General features: G+C 47.4%; 1 protein-coding gene across 1 annotated transcript in view; it reads right to left on the minus strand.

The window, feature by feature from the left end:
- Window positions 1-2255: 2255 nt before the first annotated feature.
- SRRM4 (serine/arginine repetitive matrix 4) overlaps window positions 2256-20644 on the minus strand; it is a 146226-nt gene continuing 127837 nt past the window's right edge. The window contains exons 8-13 of the mRNA XM_075059959.1: window positions 19296-19458; window positions 8855-9192; window positions 6859-7080; window positions 6377-6487; window positions 3791-3934; window positions 2256-3517 (exon numbers count right to left, since the gene is read on the minus strand). Coding sequence (XP_074916060.1) covers window positions 3259-3517; window positions 3791-3934; window positions 6377-6487; window positions 6859-7080; window positions 8855-9192; window positions 19296-19458 — 1237 coding nt within the window. The 3' untranslated portion in view covers window positions 2256-3258. The remainder of the gene's footprint in view (window positions 3518-3790; window positions 3935-6376; window positions 6488-6858; window positions 7081-8854; window positions 9193-19295; window positions 19459-20644) is intronic.

The following is a 20644-nucleotide window of genomic DNA, read 5'->3' on the forward strand; positions in this document are numbered from 1 at the left end:
AGTTTTCTATTTTCTAGAGAGGTTGGAAAATGAGAATCGTCTAGACCCTTTTCCTGAACTACTACGAGCAATGACATGCCACCCCATGGATCACACAGAATTGAACCTCTCCTGAGCTGGGTTCTGGCCCGTGGAGGAGCATTGCCAATAAAACCACCTTTGCTACATGGCAGTAGTGCAATATAGGAATCCTTCCACACGTTAGAAATGAAGGCCTCCTTTCTGTGAATGGTTGCACACCTCTTCCTGGACCACAGGAAATGACAGCTGCTAAGAACCGTGAGCCACATCTCTCTATATACTGCACACAAACACTTCCCGTTCAGGTCACGCCTTTGCCTGTTCATTTTAAGTCTCCGTGACTCGGGGGACAGGTGGCTCTTCAACCAGTAGATGTGCGTCTCTTTACACGTACAGTCTTTCGTCTCCTCCTCAATGGGGGCAGATCAACTTTCTGCTCGGCCCCTCAGGACACTTGAGGCCCTACGTCCTTTTGTCATTAAGACTAAATGGGATAACAGTTGTGCGGGCTGCGGGAGAGGGAAGGGAAGGAGGGGGAAACGAACCTCTTAATCCCAAATTAGCTGCTCTAAGCACTCAGCTGTTGCAAGAAAAAGAAACTTTCCAGTGCCAATTGAGCCTGCACCTGCAAGAGGCCTTTGTTAGGCAGCAAATCACAGTAATTGCACAGCGGGCTGGGCTGGCAATCATTGCAAAGAGAAAACAAAGGCAGGATGACCACTGCCCTCCGCAAGAAGCACTGAGGGCTGGTCAGGAAATGGGCAATCGATGGGTAGCCCCCCCTTTCCTAGATCCTGCTTCTTCCTCCTCAGGCCACCACCTCTCCACCTGAGTAGCTGTCTGACTGGACCGCCAAGTAAAGTGCTTCATGCAGCAGCTGCTTCAGAGATCTACGGGTGTGTGTGGGGGGAGATGGAGCTGCATTGCCTCCTGCAAAGGGCAGGGAAAGGTTACTCTGGATGCATTCTCCCCCAGCAAGCCCCAGACTCAAGTTGTAACCCTTTGCATGGCACAAAAACATTCTGCTGCCTTGCGTTTGGGTAAAACTGTGGTGGCTGCTAATTCTTTCTTCAAAGGGCTCCTGTGATTCTGCAGGAGGAACAACTCCTAGCGGCCTGGTGCCCTTGCTTACAATGCATGGGGGGGTGTCTGGGAGGGAGGGCCGGGAGCCCAGCACACTCGACCATGGGTCTCTGTGCCTGTCACTGTACATCTCCCAGAGGAATTTCCAACAAGTGTCTCCGAGGCTGGGCTCTGGCGCTCAGAGCAAGGAATCTAGGGGCAGGGCAGCCATTATTCTCAGCTGTCTCCAGGAGGACAGTTGGGGATTGATGAGTTATTTTGTTTCCAGTCGCTCGCCCATTTTTAACCTTGCGCTCTGCTTTGTGAAGAGGGATTATCCCCTAGCAGCTGGCTGTATTAAAGCACCAGGGAAAACGAAGACCCTAAACCAACAGCAATGCTCTCCTGCCCCATCCCACAAAGGACCCCTCTCCTGCACTAGGGCTGTCGCGCCAACACCGGACACCTGTGGGGCAGGGGGCTGTTAGTCTCTGCTCTGGGTTGGTGGCGTGTCGATAAAGCAGCTATCAGCCCCTGGCTGCTCTCCCAGGTGATGCCAGGAGTGTTCCTCCAGCTAGCCAAGCAGTTGGAACACTTCCCTGGTCTGTCATTCCCTGTCTCTTTGGGCCTGTCAGCCAGGCTAGGCAGGTGGCAAGCTGCAATTGCTGCCACTCATTGTGCACATCTTATTTGTGTTACCCCATCCCTCGCCCTCTCACCCCACCCCACCATGCCAGCCTGCTTGCTTGGCTCATCCACCTGTTATGTCTTAGACTGCAAGATCCTTGGGGCAGAGACTGTCATTTCCTGTGTGATGATACAGCACCTAGCACACTGGCACCCTGATCTGATTAGCCACTAGTCGCTAAGTAGCAGCAGCAGGGAGCATGGTGGGCACCTGCCCACTCAGTACAGAAGACGGGCTTTCTTCTTTCATTAACCCTGGAGCTGATCTCAGCTGCTGGGGGCTCCCCCTCCTTTCAGCTGATAAATAAAAAGTCTTGCTAGTTGAGGCTTCTGCACTTTGAGCAGCTCTGGGCCAGGCATTGTATTACATGGGGACTGATCTTTGGGGGAGCAGGGAAGGCTGGAGGGGTCGAGGTCACAAACTTCAAGCTCTGTCGGATAGGGACCTTCTTCCTGTGTTTGTACAGTACCTGGCGCAATGGGGGCTACATACTAACACGTTTCATTGGAGTTCCCCATGCCACGGTACCCAAAAGGACCTGGAACTTTCACTCCCACGTGCCCTGCAGGGGAATTCCATTGCCCCACACAAAGCTCCTGTGACAAAACCAGCCACCAGCAGCAGCCCTGGAGAGCTCTGGGGCTGAGGGCTCACAGGAGCCTCAGTGACAGGACTTTGCTCCCTTGCATTTCCTGATTGTTGGCCTGGCCTCTCAGCTCCCAACCCTCGCTTGTTCCCACTGCTGCTTATCATCTCACCAGCGGGACATATTGCTGGGGTAAAGAGAAGCAAACTCGTGATCTAAAAATGGGGGTGGGGCAAGGGACTGGCCCCTTCCAAACAATCCATCACCCTGTGGAATTTCCTTCTTCACATTCACAACACGAATTGGCTGATCCCTGGGGACTGAATATTCTTCCCCAGGGGAGGGGCACAGTGGGAAAGCCACGTCCAAGGAAGGTGAATTGATCCTGCAGAAGCCTCTGGTTTTTCCCTTTGGAGGGGAGAGAGGCCACACTGCAGCACCTGGGGGACTCCACCCTGGAGTCAAGGGAAGCTTTGCCATTGACCTCAATAGAAGCAGGGCCAGACTTCCTGCCTGGCCCAAAAGTCTTGAAGAGAGTTTCCTTTACATTATTTCCCTCTCCCCCAACCAAACAATCGGTGCTTGATGCCTGCTGGCCAGGGAAAAGCAAGGAACTAAACTCTCTCCCTGGATTAGCCCCTAGGAAATGCTTCCCTGGAGATAGGCAAGGAATGGGTGGGGGAGGCTGGTTTATAATCAACACAGCCGCTGCAAAGCACGGACCCTCCCTCTCTGCCCACATGTTCTCTGTGACTGCCTCTATGTGTGCAGTGCCCAGCACAACAGGGCGCTGGTGGATGCCACAATAGAAACATGAAAGAATAAGCTCTCTCCAGGGAGGCTGGAGGAGAGAGGAATTGAAAGAGACAACCCCCATGCACGTGGCAGGGAGGGGGACGGCCTAGCGTCGCAGGCTGTCATAGCTGTCCGCAGAGTCGTAACTCTTGCTCCTGCTGCGGCTGCTCCTTGGGCCTGAACTCCGGCTCCGGCCGCTGTCACTGCTGCTGCTCCAGCTTCTGCTCCGGCTGCTCCTGTAGCTGGAGTAGCTGCGGCTGTGGCCGGGAGAGCGGCTAACGCTGCTGTACCAGGAGGAACAGCTGCTGACGCTGCTGGAGGAGGAAGGACTGGGCCTGTAGTATGGAATGGGGCGTTTCCGGGCACTGAGGGAACAAAGAGGGAAGAGTGGTTACTGGTGACACAATGGGACCTCAGGGGTGGTAGTGGTGTCTGGGGAAGCTCCTGGCCCTGGGGCTCAGTGGGAAGCAGGGAGGGAAACTTCAGGGCAATGCTTCCCCTCCTCGAGTGCTTGGACGGCAAAGTCTCTGGGTGTGAAAGTCTCAAAGCAGGTCCCTACTAAAGCTATCCACAGACCTTGGCCAGCCTGTGGCTCCCCAGTGGGTCTCCTGGAGGGATGGGGAGTGTCTGTCCCTTACCTCGTGATGCGGCGAGCTTCCAGGTGGCTGGGAGAATCTCTCCTGCGTTTCCTCATGGGCGAGTAGGACCTCCGCTGCCGCCTGTTCCGCTCCCTCTGGGACTCCTTCTCAATGGAGCCATACGTGTGCTCTCTTGCGCGATCCCTGAGGAATGGCCAGTTTGGGAAAGATCACTGCCAAGATCCCTGTGCTGATGCAACGACTCATTGTGGGAGGTAGGCAGGGGCTCAGCAGTGGGGCCAGAACCTGGAAACTTCAGGGCTAAAGCACATGCCTTGATCATTTGTGCTAAAAACTAACCCTGCCAGCATCCTCCAAATGGGTTGACTGATAGATGGAGGCACAAGTCATTTAGCTTGCATGTTATGCAGACACTCGCTAAGCATGGGCTGGGGAGTGCTTTCTAACAGCATGCACTGTTGGCTAGATATGCACACAGTTCCCGGATTTAGCCAGTCTGGATGCAGCAATGTGAGACTTGGCTGTTGGCAGCAGACATGTGCTATTTCTGTGGGGCACATCTGTTCCGCAGAGCCTCAGCCATCCAAAATGAATGCAGCAGCTCTCACTCTGAGGTTTTGGAAAAGTCTCTTGACACACCCTGAAGTCCCACCTGCTCCTGCTGGAAGCAGAGGTGGGGAATGGAGTTGAGCTGGTTTCACATATTGCTTTCCAAGCACTTTGCAAAGTGATGAGTTAAATATTGAGGCCCTGATTCTCATTTATATTTGGGCCCCTTTGTTCTGCACTGCACTGCTCAATTGGGCCTTTTCTTGCTACAAAACAAAGGTCACTGCCTGACAGGGATTGGTGACTGTATGGATGGAGGGAGAGAACACATTCCCCCCAGAAGCACAAAATAAAGCTTGGGGTATGAACCCCCATACAGTGAAGTTGAGGAAATTGTTCCCATAATACCCTAAAGTCCTGAAAAAACAACCCTGAGTTTCATCCAGTTTGAATTCCATGTCGTTTGCGGCATGACCTTGAGAGCTGAGTTACTGTCTGCTCTGCCTGGCAGGTAGAGATTGTATGGCACTCATTGTGAGAGCAGGAGTTTGTCCCAGTGCCCTTACCCTAAATTTCCACTACTCTTATTGCGGTGCTGTAGCTGCCACCTTCCACCCCAGAGCTGGCTGCATTTCAGTGGAGCAATTTACATCTATATAAATAGTAAGGCACCTTGAGACCCTGGGGGATGAAAAACACTAGTAAACATTTTAAGGACTGGATCAGCACTGCCCTGTGGTAACTGCATTGACCCCCGGGGCTGAATCTGGATGATCGCCCTTCTTACCCTTGGACAATCCTGCTTCTGTATTCCTGGCGTGGGTCGGGAATGAGCCCTTTAGACCAATGCCAAGCTGCCGCTGTGGCTCTCTGCTAGGTTACTTTGGCCAGGAAGGCCCATGGCTAAGTGCACCTTTAGTCACTGAAGCAATGTGCAACCTTTCATGTGAGAGCTCATTTTAAGCCAGTCTAACCTTACACTGCCTGAGATTCAGGAATGCAGAGTAGAAGTGAGCAACAGGCTTAAATGGCAACAGGTCTTTTTGTAAGAAAGCCACTGCTGATTCCTATAATATATTGCCCAGGAGAACACACACGACGGACTGGGTCAAAGAGAACTACAGTGGGGCTGCACAGGCAGCTCTCGGGGTGGCTATTGGTGCTGCTGCTGGCTTGTTCTCTAAATTGGGCACTTTACCAAGTCGGACAATGTGTGCGCCCCACACTGAGGGGCACGTCAATGAGCCCCAGTGTTCCCTTCAAAATCCCAGCTGCTAAATGCTGCAAATTGGAGATTTTGTGTTTTCCTGCTTCAAGAAAAATCCTTCTCTGACAATGGCTCAAGCCTTCCACGAGTAGAGTGCCCGGCCCTTTGTGTCTGGGCTGAGCCACAGCACGGGCCCAATTAGCACTCTGCTTCTGAAAGGGTTCAGCGTGAAGACAGCACGTCCCACCAGGCCTTACCCATCCAATTCCACATACATTTCACAAGGGGTTAGTCCCTCAAAGCCCTGAATAAGTAGCCTCTCTCGCCCTATCACCCCCTACAACAGCTGCTTAATGAGGACCTTTCCACTGTCTGTTCCCAGGGTGAACCAAGGAATGGAGGGCAGTCTAGGAGGGAAGGCCTCGGTTGCAGAAATCCACATCAGGATGAGCCTTATCTTGCTTCCTTCAGCACATCTTTGGCCTCTTCTCTCAAGAATCAATGTCAGCAAAAGCAGCTGGCAACACGTATGGAGATATGCCATAAACAACGAGAGCTGGAGCATGCAGACCCAAACATGCCTCGCTCCATGTTTGCATTCAGGGGCTGGTAAATATGTGAGACAGCCAGATCCCCAGTGTCTTGGGTGCTTTCATATGTTTGCATTCAGGGGCTGGTAAATACGTGAGATAGCCAGATCCACAGTGTCTCTGGTGCTCTCATACACAACTTCATGTAAAGATTGGGACAGTGTCACAGAAGTGCAGCAGAGAAGCTTGTGGAGGGGAGTCACACATGCACCCTAGTCACAAACCCGAACTGAGATGCTACAAAAGCGGGCAATGCTGTGCAATGGCACCACAACATACCTGCTGGGGCTGTAGCGAGAATAACTGGGGCTACGACGCGATCTTGAGTTCCTGCTTCCAGGGCTTCTTTTGCAGGACTTGGATGAGTAGCTGGGGGAAAATGAATAGGACCTGGGAATAGACAAGAACCATCCAAAGGTGAATCAAACCAGAGCTAAAGAGAGAAGATTTAAGGTGCACAAGGCTCCTTTTCCAAATCTGGATTCAAGTGGCAACAAGGTCCCAAGTTTAATGATGTCAGCCCAGCCGCTGATAAAAGTTCATTCATCCTGTAAGGGAACGAGCCCTGTAGATCGCCTTGCGCTAACAGGAATTCCACTGCCCTTCAGCGGCAATGTCGTCAGTACTGCTAGTACCCTTAGTCATTTCAGCATAATCCAACCTGTAATTTCAAGGCTCTTTGGCCTGTTCCTGGGACTACCAAGCACTGCCACAAGCAGACCGGCCAGCAATAAACAGACAACCACTCGACTTGGCCTCACCTTTTCCCTGAGGAGCAGGATCTGCTTCGGGAGTACCTGGGCGTGGCCTGATGATGCAATGAGCGGGAGTGGGCAGAGCGACTGGAGCCACGGGAGGACTGCCCTGTGCTGGTGTATGACTCGCTGTGGAAGCATGGTCTCAGTGGGGAGCTGCGGTCTGGGGAATGTAGGGAGGTCTGCTTCTTCATCTCCGAGCACGTGAGACACGGGGACAGGAAACTTCTGCAAATGGACATTTCCCCACCTGGTGAAGTTGTTGTAAAGTAGAGAGCCCTGCCTCAGAGTGTACTACCGACTTCTGCTTACAGGATCTGAATCAATGCAGGTTCCACCCTCCTATTAAATCCACTGGGTTCAACAGTGACTGCTGTATGAAACCGGAGTGGGCACAACAGTGAATCAGGCTCTCCCAGAAGATGAGATTTCAGTGCCAGGTTATACCTGGGTAAATCTGGAGGGACATCCCTGAATCTAGCCTTACACTGATGGGAGAGCAGGATTCGATCTTAAGTGCCAAATTCTGCTTTCAGCTAAATGGATGCAAGACCCACCCATGTCAATGGGTGCTGCACCCATGGGACTGAGAGCAGGATAGTGTCTTTAGGGTAAAACATTGACACCTGACCCTCCTATTTTCAATGTTACTGGTTTTATGCTGGTGTAACGCCACTGGAGCTAGCCCCGATTTGCCCAGATCGGAGCACAAAGTCGAGCTCTCTTCATTGGGCCTTCAGCATTTGTTCACAAACAGAGAATTGCACGTGAAATGGATGCGCCGGTGGCCAAACCCTCATGGCAGTTGCCTGCAAAGCTCCATGACCCATTTGCTGCACCCCTCACGACAGTCAGTCAGGCTGGAGAAGAGAAGTAGGAAATGTGTGTGGAAGGGGAGCTGGGATGCAGTTTCCTTCATGGGCACTGGCCGTCCTTCCTGGCTCCAGCCATGGCAGCTGCTGGGCACTGATTGTGACACTAACCCTCATCGCTAGGGGGCAAAGTCTGGACATCAGAGAACATGCTCATGTGCACGTGAGGGACCAAGGGCAAGACTCTTCTGTCCCACGGTGCCCGCTGGACAATGGCAACTACTGCAGGGAACGGGGGAGCTACTGATGTTGCCACCCACCTCTCCATAGGCCTCGTCCAACTGTGGTGAGCACAGCCTCACTCACCATTGCCCCAGTACTCCCGTCTGTGGCCCCATGCAGTGAGTCACTGTTGCTCTGCTGCATGCACGTGATGCACAGGGCTCGTCCTTCATGGATTGGTCACTGCTTAGTGCTCCCCACATGGAGGAAACACAGTCTTAGGCCTGAGGTAGCTATGCAGGCATTTGGCCGAGTGAACCAGGCCAGAGGAGCGAGTTGATTGGAAAGCTTAAATTTCAATGCATATAGCTCTGCTTAGCGAACATGAACAGCTACAGAAGAGTCAGGGCAGTCTGTAACCATTCCATCCAGCCTTTAGAAGTTTGCCTAAATGTGCTAGTGACCTTTCCTGCTCTTTTGCTACAAGGTCACAACAAGTCAATGGGAGATGAGCTCAAGCCACATCTAGACGCAGATTGTGAATGCCCCAGTGTTTGGATCTAGGTCTTTGATTCATGTCTGTATCTGGATCCAAGCGGAACCTCTTCTGAATGGCCTTGCGGGGGAGGGGTTGGGGCTGGTGCACATGGAGGCTAAGGGATGAGGAGAAGATTTAATGGATTAAAGTTAGCATCCTTCATGGCATAAACTAAGTGCCACAGGGGTCAGGAAGGACTTCCACACACCTGACACCATTGCCCAGGTGAATTATGGTTGTTTTTCACTTTGCTTTGAAGCCACTATTGGAGTCGGGATGACAGACTTGCTGGATCTGAATTATGGCTAGCCACATAAAGAACAGAAATACATTCCTATTGGCTCACCACCTGCAACAGTCAAGCGAGCAGAACACATGGAGTCATTCCTGGAATAGACATAGCAAACACTGACTATTGGCAATCACTGACCTTTGGTCCTGTCCCTGGGCATCCGGAGAGAGATTTTCCAAAGTTGTTCCCTTGCTCTGGGAAAAACAACTGGTGAAGGAATTTCCCGAATCAGAGCTGTTATCACTGTTGGCCATTTTGGGCTTCCCAGGTGAGAAGGCATGGCCAAAGCCATGGTGGGCTAGGCTTCTTTGCTCCTGGCTGTCCTTTGGCCTGGCTGAGCTTGTCTGAGTGGAGGGAGGGGAGGAAGTATCGTTTCCTGAGTCAGATTCATGGGCCCCTCCATTCCGACTGGCTAGGTTGCCAAGCGGGCTGTCTGTTTTGGTAAAGAGGTCAGCAGATGACCCTGACTGAGAGATCTGAAAGCAAAAAAGCCATTTGACAGTGTTTGAACTTTTTGTTTTGTTTTGTTTTATATTGTCTGACGTTTTTTATTTTAAATAAACCAAGAAATTTTACCATCATGATGCACTGTAACAAAAGGAAAGAAAGAAAGAAAGAAAGAAAGAAAGAAAGAAAGAAAGAAAGAAAGAAGAGAAGCCAAAAAACAAAAGTACATATCCCTGAAAAAAACCACAGAAAGAAGAAACTTCTTTTCCCCCTGACATGATAACTGGAAGATTTAGACATCATGCAAAGAGTATTAGCATGCGATCCATGTTGAACAAAAGATTTTTTTTTTAAAAAAAGGGAAACAAAAGAATAAATATGTAAATAAAAATCAGAAAAAAAATATTAAAAAACTAACAACCCTTATTTAACCTAAAAGGTGGGGCAGGGGAAAGAAATAGGAATATACATACAAAAAACTACATACTCATTGGAAATAAAAAATGAAACAAAATTCTAAATGATTGACTTTTTGTTTTAGTTTCCTTAATAAGGAGACTCAAATGTCACAAAAAAGGTCTTTATGTACAAAGAAAAATTGGCAAACAAACAAGTTAGTGCTTTGAAACTCAAAAAAAAAAAAAAAAAAAAGGGGGGTGTGGAGTGGGAATAAAAAGAAAAAAAAACCCAGAAAAATTAAAATCCCTCTGGAAATAAAAGGAATACAGATATTTCTTTGTGTGCTTTTTTTCCCCCTGTAGAAGGTATAGCTAATGCTCTCGAGTGACCTCTAATAAAGTCCCTAGTGTCTGGCGGATAGCATCCACTTACCAATCAAGAATTCCTCCTTTAGTAGGTAAGGTGTAAGAAAAAGGGAAGAGCGGGCAACGTAAGTCCATCATTAGAGTCTCAAATTACAAGAAAAAACATAAACCCTCTCTTCAAATCCTCACCGTCAATTGTTTGATTCTTTGCTATTTAAATTTCAAGACGTTTTTGTTTTGCTTTTAATCATCTTGTTTAGTAAATTCCTCTAGGTTGATTACTCGGGATGAAAAGCCACTGATTTAAATAAATCCCCATTGATTTCATGCTGGCCCACAGAAACATTGAAGTTCAAAAAACAAAATAAAATTGAGAAAAATAAAAAAAAAAAAAAAGGAAGGAAAAATATTTTCCCTGCAGTGCGTTAGAGAAAGGTTGGGGGGAAAACAAAGACTTTGATCCTGCAATCTGATCTGTATGGATAAAACCCTAATGCCACTGGAAGCCCTGCTGATTTCAATGGGTCTGTATGCTGGCAGACCTCCGCACCTGTGCAGGATCCCAATGACATCAGTGGAGTCTTTGCGGGGCCCAGTGTCCACATGCATGAGTCTGATTGTAGGGTCAGGGCCAAAATTCGATGGCTATCAGATGGAACCCTGAAAATCTCTATAAGGACTTGATCCAAGTCCCACTGAATTCTAGCGTTGACCAACCCTCCAGGATTGACCTGTAGTCGCCAGGATATACAGATTAATCTTTAATTAAAGATTATGTCAAGTAATAAAACCTCCAGGGATACACCCAAACAAAACTGGCAACCCTACTGAATTCAGTGGAAGTCTTGCCATTGGCATCAGTGGGAGCTGGGTCGTGTTCCCAATCAGCAGTCAGATTGGTGGCGGGTGTGGTTCAAGGACAGTGTAATAAATGTGCTGTTGCTTATAAGAGGATCTCAGAGGATCTTTGGTGGGATCTAATTTAATAAATAACCTGGGGCCTTGTCCTGCAATGCAGACTCAGATGAGTAGCCCTGACTCATGGCAGTAACCGACCGAATGCAATTGGGTTGCATGATCAGGGCCCTTGATGTGTTTAGACTAAACAGCTTCAATATATATTGATTTATTATAAATGATGCTGGGAACTACAGCTCCAGGTCCAAATCCTCAACTGGTGTCAATCAGTGTTGCTCCAGAGCTGGGCTGATTCACACCCCCTCCACCCAAGGATCTGGCCCTCAGTTTTTACAACATGCACCTTTATTTGGCTGATACATAAAATATCATCCCTCGTTGCTTTGTGCAGAGGGGAGCGATGCAAGCTTAATGCTGAAGAACACTAATGCGACCAGGGCAGGAAATGCTCCTGTGCAAGGTGGCTTTCAAAGACCCAAGCGTCGTTTGTGACTCCTGACTGTTCCCCTCACAAAGGCACATCACAATGCTCTGGGGCTATGTGCTTTGAACCTGGGCTGCAGGTACGGTGCAGCAGAGGCATTGGGGTCAGAACAAACACGGATCCACCAGAGGTCACAGTTCATATTGAGCGCCCCATAACACTTTCTGCAGCCAGTCGGGTGGGGCCGTCTCAGAAGGCCTACTTGCACGCATCACCTAGCTCCTCTCACAGTGGTTGTTCTCTTAGTCTAATCCAGGAGATGCTCAATAGGATGGTAGGAGCTGATTCGGCGCCAGGGGCAAATCGGCACTGCAACAATAGTAGGCGAACATCACTGACCACTAAAGCAAAAGTGGAGTTACTGCAAAGGAAAAGATGTCGAAACATGGCACAGGCTGATGATCCAAGCCTTGCCATGACCACTTTGCTCTCTGATAGTGCCTTGAAGTGGAGGATCTCCAAGCAGGTTACAAATATTACGGAACGAAAGCTCTCATCACACGTCTAAGGTAGGTACCACCAATCCCATTGAACAGGATGGGATATTGAGATACAGAGGGGGGAAATGACTGGCACAAGATTAGTGGCTGAGCTGGGGACAGAAGCCAAATCTCTCAAGTCACTGTCCAATGCTTTAATTACTGCACCACACTTCCCATACTTGGGGTTCCGTGCTTTGGGGCAATGGTGGTCCAAAAACAGGGGGGTCAATGCAATGCCTTTTTTCAGACCCGCACATACCATTTGAGTAGAGATGGCTGGAACACAGAAAACATTTTGCACGGAACAGAAATTTCCCAGCAAAGAAATGCTCCCATCTTCCTTCAGAGGATTTCTCCAGAATTAGTGATGAACCCAGAGACTTCACCACTGACTCCAGTGGGAGCAGTCAGGCCCAGAATACACAAGCAATTCATGGGTTGGAAAAGGAACCTATTGGCCCCCAAATATTATGTGTGAAAACAACGTATCTGTTGATCCCCAAACTACACCACATGATCATTATTTACTGTTCATATTAACACAGCTTGGGATTTTCAGTGAAGTCGTGTCCAGTTCCCACTGAATTGGCATCAACCCTTAGGCTCATTAGAAAGCACAGACATAGGGCCTGAAAACCCAGTGAGAACTGAGGTTCCACTATGTTAGCTGCTGGCAAAAAACACAATGATTTTCCTTCTTGCCCATTTCCTACCTCAAGACATGGGAAAGCTAGTTGAGATCATTCATTATAGGGATCTGGAATATAGACTGGAACATGCTGCCAGATTTGTTTTAAGAATGGATCTGAACCTAGGTTTAGATTTGTCTGGCTTTTGACACCCCAGCTCCTATATTTATTTTTAATTTAAAGCAAAGGTTCATGAAAATAAAATTCAAGCTATTCTATGAATACATGGGTAAGGAATCTTTGGATAAATTGTGAAATGTCAGAATATCTTGGGTTTGGACTCTTCCAGCATCCATGCTGAAGGATGCTGGCCGATTCTGCACGTACAAATGTCTGTCCTTCCCCTCACCCCATCAATGTCCTAAAAATTAAAGATCCTTCTTCTCTCTGCCAGGAAACACATTAAATGTTTCTTTGTTTGCTCCCAGCATTTCCAAAGTAGCCCCCTTAGGATGTCTGTAAGGACTGGGATACTTGCTTTTGTTTCAGCTTTGCTAAAGTCTGGCTCGGAAGTGGTCATTGTTCTCAGTATACTGCAAGGTCATTTTATAATTTGAGAGTCAATACATTCCTCCCTTAGGCCCCAATTCAGTACAGCACTTAAGAAGGAATCAAGCCCCACTGAAGTCAACTGGACTTAAACATATGCTTAACTTTAAGTGCTAAAACGTTTTGCTAAATCTTCTCCTCTTCCCCTTGCAAATTCCATTCCTTTTGTCAACATTTTAAAAATTAAATTAACTCTTGAAACTTTGTGTCCACACTGAGAAGAGATATGGGATCCAGATTCTCTCCCCTTTGATCTTTCCTTCCTCCCTGCCCAATTCCTCCTCCTTGCCCTATTCAAATGGCCAATAACATTTCCAGAGGTGATGACACAATCATTGCCCCCCTGACACCCAGCCTTCAGTGAGCCATATCCCATGGTCCTTGCTTAGTTTGGACTCCATGGGATGTTTTGCCTGAGTAAAGACGTCAGGATTTGGCCATATGATCTCTTGTGCTAGAGACGCTGTTGACACTTCATAAGTGCCTGGGACTTGCGTGCTATATCCAGCTCAGCCATCCGTTGAGTTACCTAGTACCTGTACCAGCAATACGGAGGTAAGAGGAAACACCAGGAAACCTTGCCCAGTGCTGCATATTTCACATCTGAAGGCCAGAGGGCCTGACCTGGTGTAGTAGCAGGTTGTCAGGGAGAGGAGAATAGCTGACTATTCCCCTCTCCCACAATATTAGTAACAACCACCCAGGATGCAACTAATTGGAAAGATTTCCACTATTTCTTAGACACCTGGCATAAAATTCAATCCTGCACCAAAGGACCAGCATCTGCATCACTTTAGCCCTCAAAATTGGACTTACGAGGGATGATATGTGGTGAACAGTCCTTTTGCTGCCCTCTGTTCTGTGGTGAAATTCACCACTGATCACCCCTACTCTCCCTCCTTCTGTTGCGTATGAGGAAGCATCAGCCATACGAACTAGACACCAAACACCATGTATGAAACACTGTACAGAGTTCAAGTGAATTCTAATGATCTTTTATTGGGGGCGGAGGAGGGAGGGCATGTTTTAAAGTGCCTAGTCTTTTATGGCCTTAATTTGCTCTGTGTGAACATTAGGATTCCCCTCCCCAAACCTCACCAACTTCTAAGAAGTAATTAAATAACTTCAGGAAACGTCGCTTCCTTTAGCTTTTACTGAAGGATCTATAGCTGCCCTTGAGGGAGCCCGCTTACTTATTTATTGTTTTTCTGTTTCAAATCATTATTTACTCAAAATGAAGGGGGGGGGGAATAAAGAGGCCCTCACTTACACTTCAGAATTTAATTTCTACTAAAATCCTAGATCAAGAGGCCACACAGCCCAACAGATTACAAAAATACAATCACTAAGAGTATTCCGATTAAACTGAACAAGTCCATTTACTGTGCTTCAAATAGCCCCGTGGAGAGATACGGCTATACATTTTCTCAGCCATATGGGGAATGAGATCTTGCCATGAGTAGCTCTGCACGGCTCGGTTTATAGTTGGAGGATTTCTTTCCTGGGTCTATGTCTTTTGTAAAACTCATTTCAAAGTACCATTAATTTCTTTTTTAGGCAGTGCCTAATCTTTTTCTTCTTGGCATGCTAATAATAAAGGGAATAAAGCATGTGTGTCAATGACCCCATCAAATCTTGCTATTCATTATGGCAGCAGGTTATACAGGCAGCACAGATTGCTGATGAGCTTCTGGAATTGGAAGTGCCACCTGCTGACAGGGCTCGCTTGAGAGAAAGGGGCCATGTGCTCAGCAAGCTTTTAGGGAGATACCGTGTTACTGATTTCTGGGCCAGACCCTTAGCTGGGGTAAACTGGCATGAGTCCCTTGGCTTTAATGGAGTGCTGCCGATTTACCCCAATTGTGGATCTGTGTTTAAGTCTTGTTAAAGCGAATGGCTCTGTATAAAGATATCGGTGCATGGAAATAAGATACACCCACAAAGGGGCCAACCCTCTATTCCTGACTGTAGCAAAACTCAGTGAAAGGATCTGCCGTGATTTTGAGAAGAGCTTTGCCTGCACAGAGAGCATAGAATTGGGTCCTTGGCACAATAAAGGCTAGGCTGAGTCTATTCAAATGATGCCAGACACCTATTATATGTAAGAACAGAGGGATATCACAGTGAGGCGTGTTTATCACTGCACTTGCTGTTTGCTGCTGGATGTCTGTCTACACACTCATATGGCCTACATCAGACAGCTACTGGAGTGGGAGTCTCCAGCCTAGCCCAACGTGACCGTTTGTTGGCCTTGCGAAATCTCATCAGCCTACATGGTTGGAAACAAATGCTCTGGGGAGGCTCTGAATGGGAACAGCTGGGGGTGTTGCAGACCAGGTGTGAGGTGCACTGGCAGAGCTGCACCCATGCCCACCTGCTGCTGGACTCCAGCCAGTGCTCTCTGCTCAGGCTCAAATATGCCCATACTCCTCCAGCCCAGGGCAGTCAGACTGTTCCATCCTGACTTCAGCCCCAAACAGTGCAGGGATTTTGGCACAATGCAGGTCTCAGATTGGGATTAAAAAATAGAAACCAGAATTTGCATATTTAAATATGCAAATAACCCACAATTTTTTTTAAACTTCTTTTACCCTTGAACTTTAAGGAGACTGTTACTTTACATGCTGCTGGAGTGTTAAAAGAAACTCCCTATTTAAAACCAAAAGAAGGACTGGAAAACATGGAACAACATGTAGTCAAAACCAGGCTTCTTGCAAGGCTTCTGAAACCTTCCTAGCTCATGCTGAGACACTCTTTGCCTTGGCTGGCATTTCCCCTCCTCCATCTTAATGTTAGCACAGAAATAATTAGCTTTGCTTGAAATAACTGTACCCCAAACCTGCCTATGGGCTTGCTAAAAATTTGGCTCAAGACTATGTTTGTTTTAGCTGCTGATAAAAGGAGTGTCAGTGGAAGTCAGGGTGCTGGAGAGAGGTATCGGTGTACAGTCTGCAGTCATCATCATCAGATACAACCAGGGCCAGCGCTTCCATTAGGTGACCCTAAGTGGTCGCCTAGGGCGTCAGGATTTGGGGAGCGGCATTTTGTGCACTCCCCATGGGGCACACGGGAGCTTCTGGTTCCACTCCTGTCATGCCACAGAAGAAGGACCTTCTGCCGCCGTGCTGCGGAAAACAGCGGCAGGCAATTGAGCAGCTCAATGACTGCTGCTGTCGCCTGCAGCATTTCGGCTGAGGGTCCTTCTTTGGTGGCGCGATGGGAGTGGAACCAGAAGCTCTCGAGTGCCCCGTAGGGAGCGCACAAAATGCCGCCCCCCGAATTCTGCCTAGGGTGCCAGAAACCCTGGCACTGCTCCTGGATACAACAAAAGCAATTAGATGCATATCCTAGAGGTATTTATATGGTTCATTTCACCTAAGACTTCCTAAAAGCAAAGCAGCATGAAATATATCTGTATCAGTGCGTAGTAAAACAGCTATAGCAGGTCAGGGGGCTTGTTATTCCTCTGTTTAAAAATAGATATTGCATATTACCCTCAGTTTCTCAGTGCACCAAGGGATAGCCATGTAATCCTGTTCTGAGTAGGTTTCCATCGTGGCTGCTTGTTATTAATTGTTCAGCAGAGAGAAAATAGAGGAAGAGGCTAGGAAATTTATTACAGAAAAGCAAAGAAGCATGAAATTATTGGTTGTCTACTCTGTGTGTATGTGCACCCACGTGTATAGAAGTAAGAGAGAGAGAAATGCAACGGATAGCACAATGTGTTTTTTCTAATGATTTACAGATAGAGCTGGTTAGAAAATGGTTTTATTCTTTGTGGAAAATACCAATTAAAATGAAAAGGATAACTCATATCACTCCCTCCCCCCCGAAAGAAAGCTTCAACTTTTTGGGGGGTGGGGTGGGGTGGGGTCGGGGTTTGACAGAAAAGGAAGGGAGGAACCTCAAAAAACTTTTGGCCAAAGCCCAAACCCCTAGATTCAGGAATGCTGCCACAGTGGTTCATGGGAGTTGCCGTTTGAGCTCTCATGCTTGCAATCTCAATTATGGGCCCGGCTTCCTAGTCAGACTACATCTCCCATCATGCATCATAATCTCCCCTCTGACTGAGCTGCCATGGTGCATCATGGGAGATATAGTCTGACTAGGGAATCCAGTCCACAGAGGACAATGGGTGGTATGAATCAATGGAACTACAACCCCCATACAGGACCATGGCAGCATTGCTGTATCAAAATGTTTTGTTTTTTTTCAGCTTAGGTTTTCGGATGTCCAGTTTCTCAACAAATAGTCAAAATTTTCTGCAGAAAGCTGATATATTTTATGAAAATTTTAATTTAGTTAAAAACCCAAATTTCCATCAAAAAGAGTTTTGATGGAAAAATATTCATCCTGCCCTAGTTAAAGACCTGACCACTTAATCTACAAAAGGCAGAGTGAAACCACGAAATAGGTCATTCCTAAAGCACAAGATTAATGTTTATTCATCATCTTTCCATCCTCAGTTATTCTTTACATGATATTTAAGGCCCTTATTCACGAAAAGCGTCCTTGTTCAGGACAATACTTATCTTTAAGTCTTTAAGCAGGTGCTTTAACGACTTATCTTTAACCAGGTGCTTGAAGTGCTTTCCTGAATCATGGCCTGAGTGTGTGTATTTTAGTTTGGGACAAGGGAGAACACTGACAGACTGCATAGTAAATATACACATAGATTTTTGCTATTAGAATATTTGCTCATGTTAGTAGGCTAAAGTAGAAAGAATATAGATGTCCCAATGACTTATATTTCTTACCCATAACCTGCAGCTATATCTATAAACATGCTGAGGCTGATTTTTATCTGCCTTGTGTGGTCATTTACACCTATGCAAAAGGAATGCAGAGTGCAGGTACTATGCTCGATCTTAGATCGTCTTTAGAGGTTTCTAAAATGTTGTAGTTATTATCCTTTATGGCAGTTGGTCTCATGAGGGAGCCTGGCTTCGGAGACAGAGGGCTAGAAAAAATAGTCCCAATTAAAGGGATTTTTAAACTCTCTAAAAGATTTCTTAAAGAGTTTGTCTGTAAAGTAAGTGGCTTATACAGAAAACATGATGGTGTGATGCAATGTAACAGTTTGACTGGCCATCCTTTGAGATGAGCTGTTAACTCTTTCAGTTTCACCGGTCACCAGTAATGCGGCATCTGAAATTTCATGCCAATAAAAACTTCACAGCTCACCATTCTGTGACATATTTCTCTCTCGGCGTGTGTGCACGTGTGTATCTCTCTCTCTCTAAACACACACACAGAGATTCTCCTCTTACTGATGTTGGCTTTACATCGGTATAGCTATTGAGTCCAGTCACATTACTCCTGATTTACATCTGCTGTATAAGTGAGAGAATTAGGCTTACAATATTTACAAGTATGGTGGCTTGGAGGCCTTAGTGCTGTGGTTCAGACCCATCTCTAATATTGTACACACACAGGCCAGATTCTTCACTGGGTTGCACCTTGTGTAGTGGTTTATCTCTGTGTGAAGTGAGTTCATCCCGATCTGACAGCTCTTTACTCCTGTTTTGCACAGTGCTGTATAAGATGCAGTGTGGTGGAGAATCAGGTCCTTATGTAGTTCTCTCTTTCTCTCTCTCGTGAGATGAAGACAGGTTCTAGGACATGGATTAGATTCTCTCTCTCTTTGTAGATGAAAAGATACCCCAAAACACTGGGTCTGACTCTACCATTGGCTGCACACACAGCCCCCGTTCTATCAAGAGGAGCTGCCTACAAGCTCAGAATTTGGCCCTTCGGTTGGTCAGCAAAGAGGAGCGATGATCTTAAAAGAATTCCGAAAGTCAACAAACATCCCCTGCCAAAAATCCCCAATTCATTCAATGTAAATGTTTCTTTCATATACGTTTGATTCTCTTGATCCCCCGCCAAGGACTAAACCATTGGGCACAAAGACCAGCGAATTTAAGTTCACATCCAGCTGAGCAATGACTGCATAACAAACACGTCCCTGTACAATACCATTGCTGGAGGCTGTTTTTTCGTTAAATGTCCCCTATTCATTATTCATAGACTAAAGGGTTATCCTACCCCACCTCCAGTGTGTAAGCGCTGAGGGAAAGGAATGACTTTTAATACATCGGAGAACAGCACCATCAATAAATAATACAGTTTTAAACCAACTTTGTCTAATGTAACTGTAATTGAGTTATAAAAATTTCATACTGGATTTTCCCCCCAAGTTTCGGTGGCTAGTCTGCACAAGGAAGCAGAATGCAGAATACTTACTACTTCCTTAGCTGAGAGGAAGCTGCAGCTCTGAAGGGTTTGGCAGGGGGAATGGCTGGCCTGACCCTCTGCAGAGATGCTTCGCTTCTCAGTGCTCTTTGAACAGTGCTGGGAGCGTCTTCGTCTTGCTTTGTGGCCTTTCTCCCGAGACCTGGCTCTGTGCCTGAAGAAAGAGAAATGTCAAATCAAATCATGATGAATTGGTAGTAGTATTAGTGATTTGTATTGCAGCAGTACCCACAATGTCCCATCTTCCGCGTAATGAAGCCATTTCTCTGGCTATAAACCGGACAGTCCTCTTGTAGTGCACTTTAGTGCCCTGTCTGATACTGGGACAAACCCGGACATGGTTTTGTCTGGTATTGGACAGAGGATGCCTCTTTAAGAGTGCGCCACTCTGCGCCCACTGGCATGACCTCGAACACATCGTGCATGCAAAGTCAAGGCAGGGGAGCAGGGTTGTGTGCACTACAAGATTGCACTCCCCCGCCTGTGTGGCATGACTTTGAATGCACTGTGTGCGCAAGATGATGCCGGCGGGGGTGGAGGTAGGGCAGCACGCTCTTCAAAAGGTTTCCCCCACCATTCCTAGAAGCACTGGGAAGCCCAGTATTCCGGGAACGTGTGAGTGGCCACCCTATCTGTTGGCGCCACATGTTGGGGGAAAGTAACTCCTGTGCAGAGAGCCAGCACCAGGCTTACAGTAGGCTGTGGCCTAGTGGATACAGCACGGGAGCAGGACTCAGGAGATAAGGATTCTACTTGTGGCTCAGCCACTGGCCTGTTGGGTGACCTTGGGCCTCTTCCCTGCCCTCAGTTTCCCCATCTGTAAAATGAGGATAATGATGCTTCCTTCATGAAGTGTTTTGAGATCTCCTGGCTGAGGTGCTGTGTAAGAGCTAGGGGTCATTATGGGTCCACTACACATAGGTGAATTTCACCTCTTTGATAACTACCTTGAGGCAGGCGAGGCTGCGGCTGGCTGCCGGAATTTGAGAGAAAAGGTGGATACTGACTCCTATTCCTATTTGAGTTTTCTTAATGTTTTGAAACTGGGCAACTCATGATGAGTTTGGACCCTGATCCAAAGCCTCCAAACTTCAGAGGGGTTCAGAATCCAAATCTGGACTCAGATCCAAATTTTACTTGGAAACAGCCTGGACACAAACTCTTTTTCCAAACCTCCCTGCACTTTAGTGTGGGAGATGAAACCTGGATCTGACTTTTGTGGCTTGTCTCCATCTCTATTTGGAGGGGTCTTAAAACCCCGGAGGTGACATGCCTCTGAGAGAATGCAGCCCTGTCCGCCTGTTTTAATGTGTTCCATGATTGTCTTGTCCTCACACTGC

This window comes from Chelonoidis abingdonii, chromosome 22 (assembly GCF_003597395.2).
Source record: "Chelonoidis abingdonii isolate Lonesome George chromosome 22, CheloAbing_2.0, whole genome shotgun sequence".
Taxonomy (NCBI): Eukaryota; Metazoa; Chordata; order Testudines; family Testudinidae; genus Chelonoidis; species Chelonoidis abingdonii.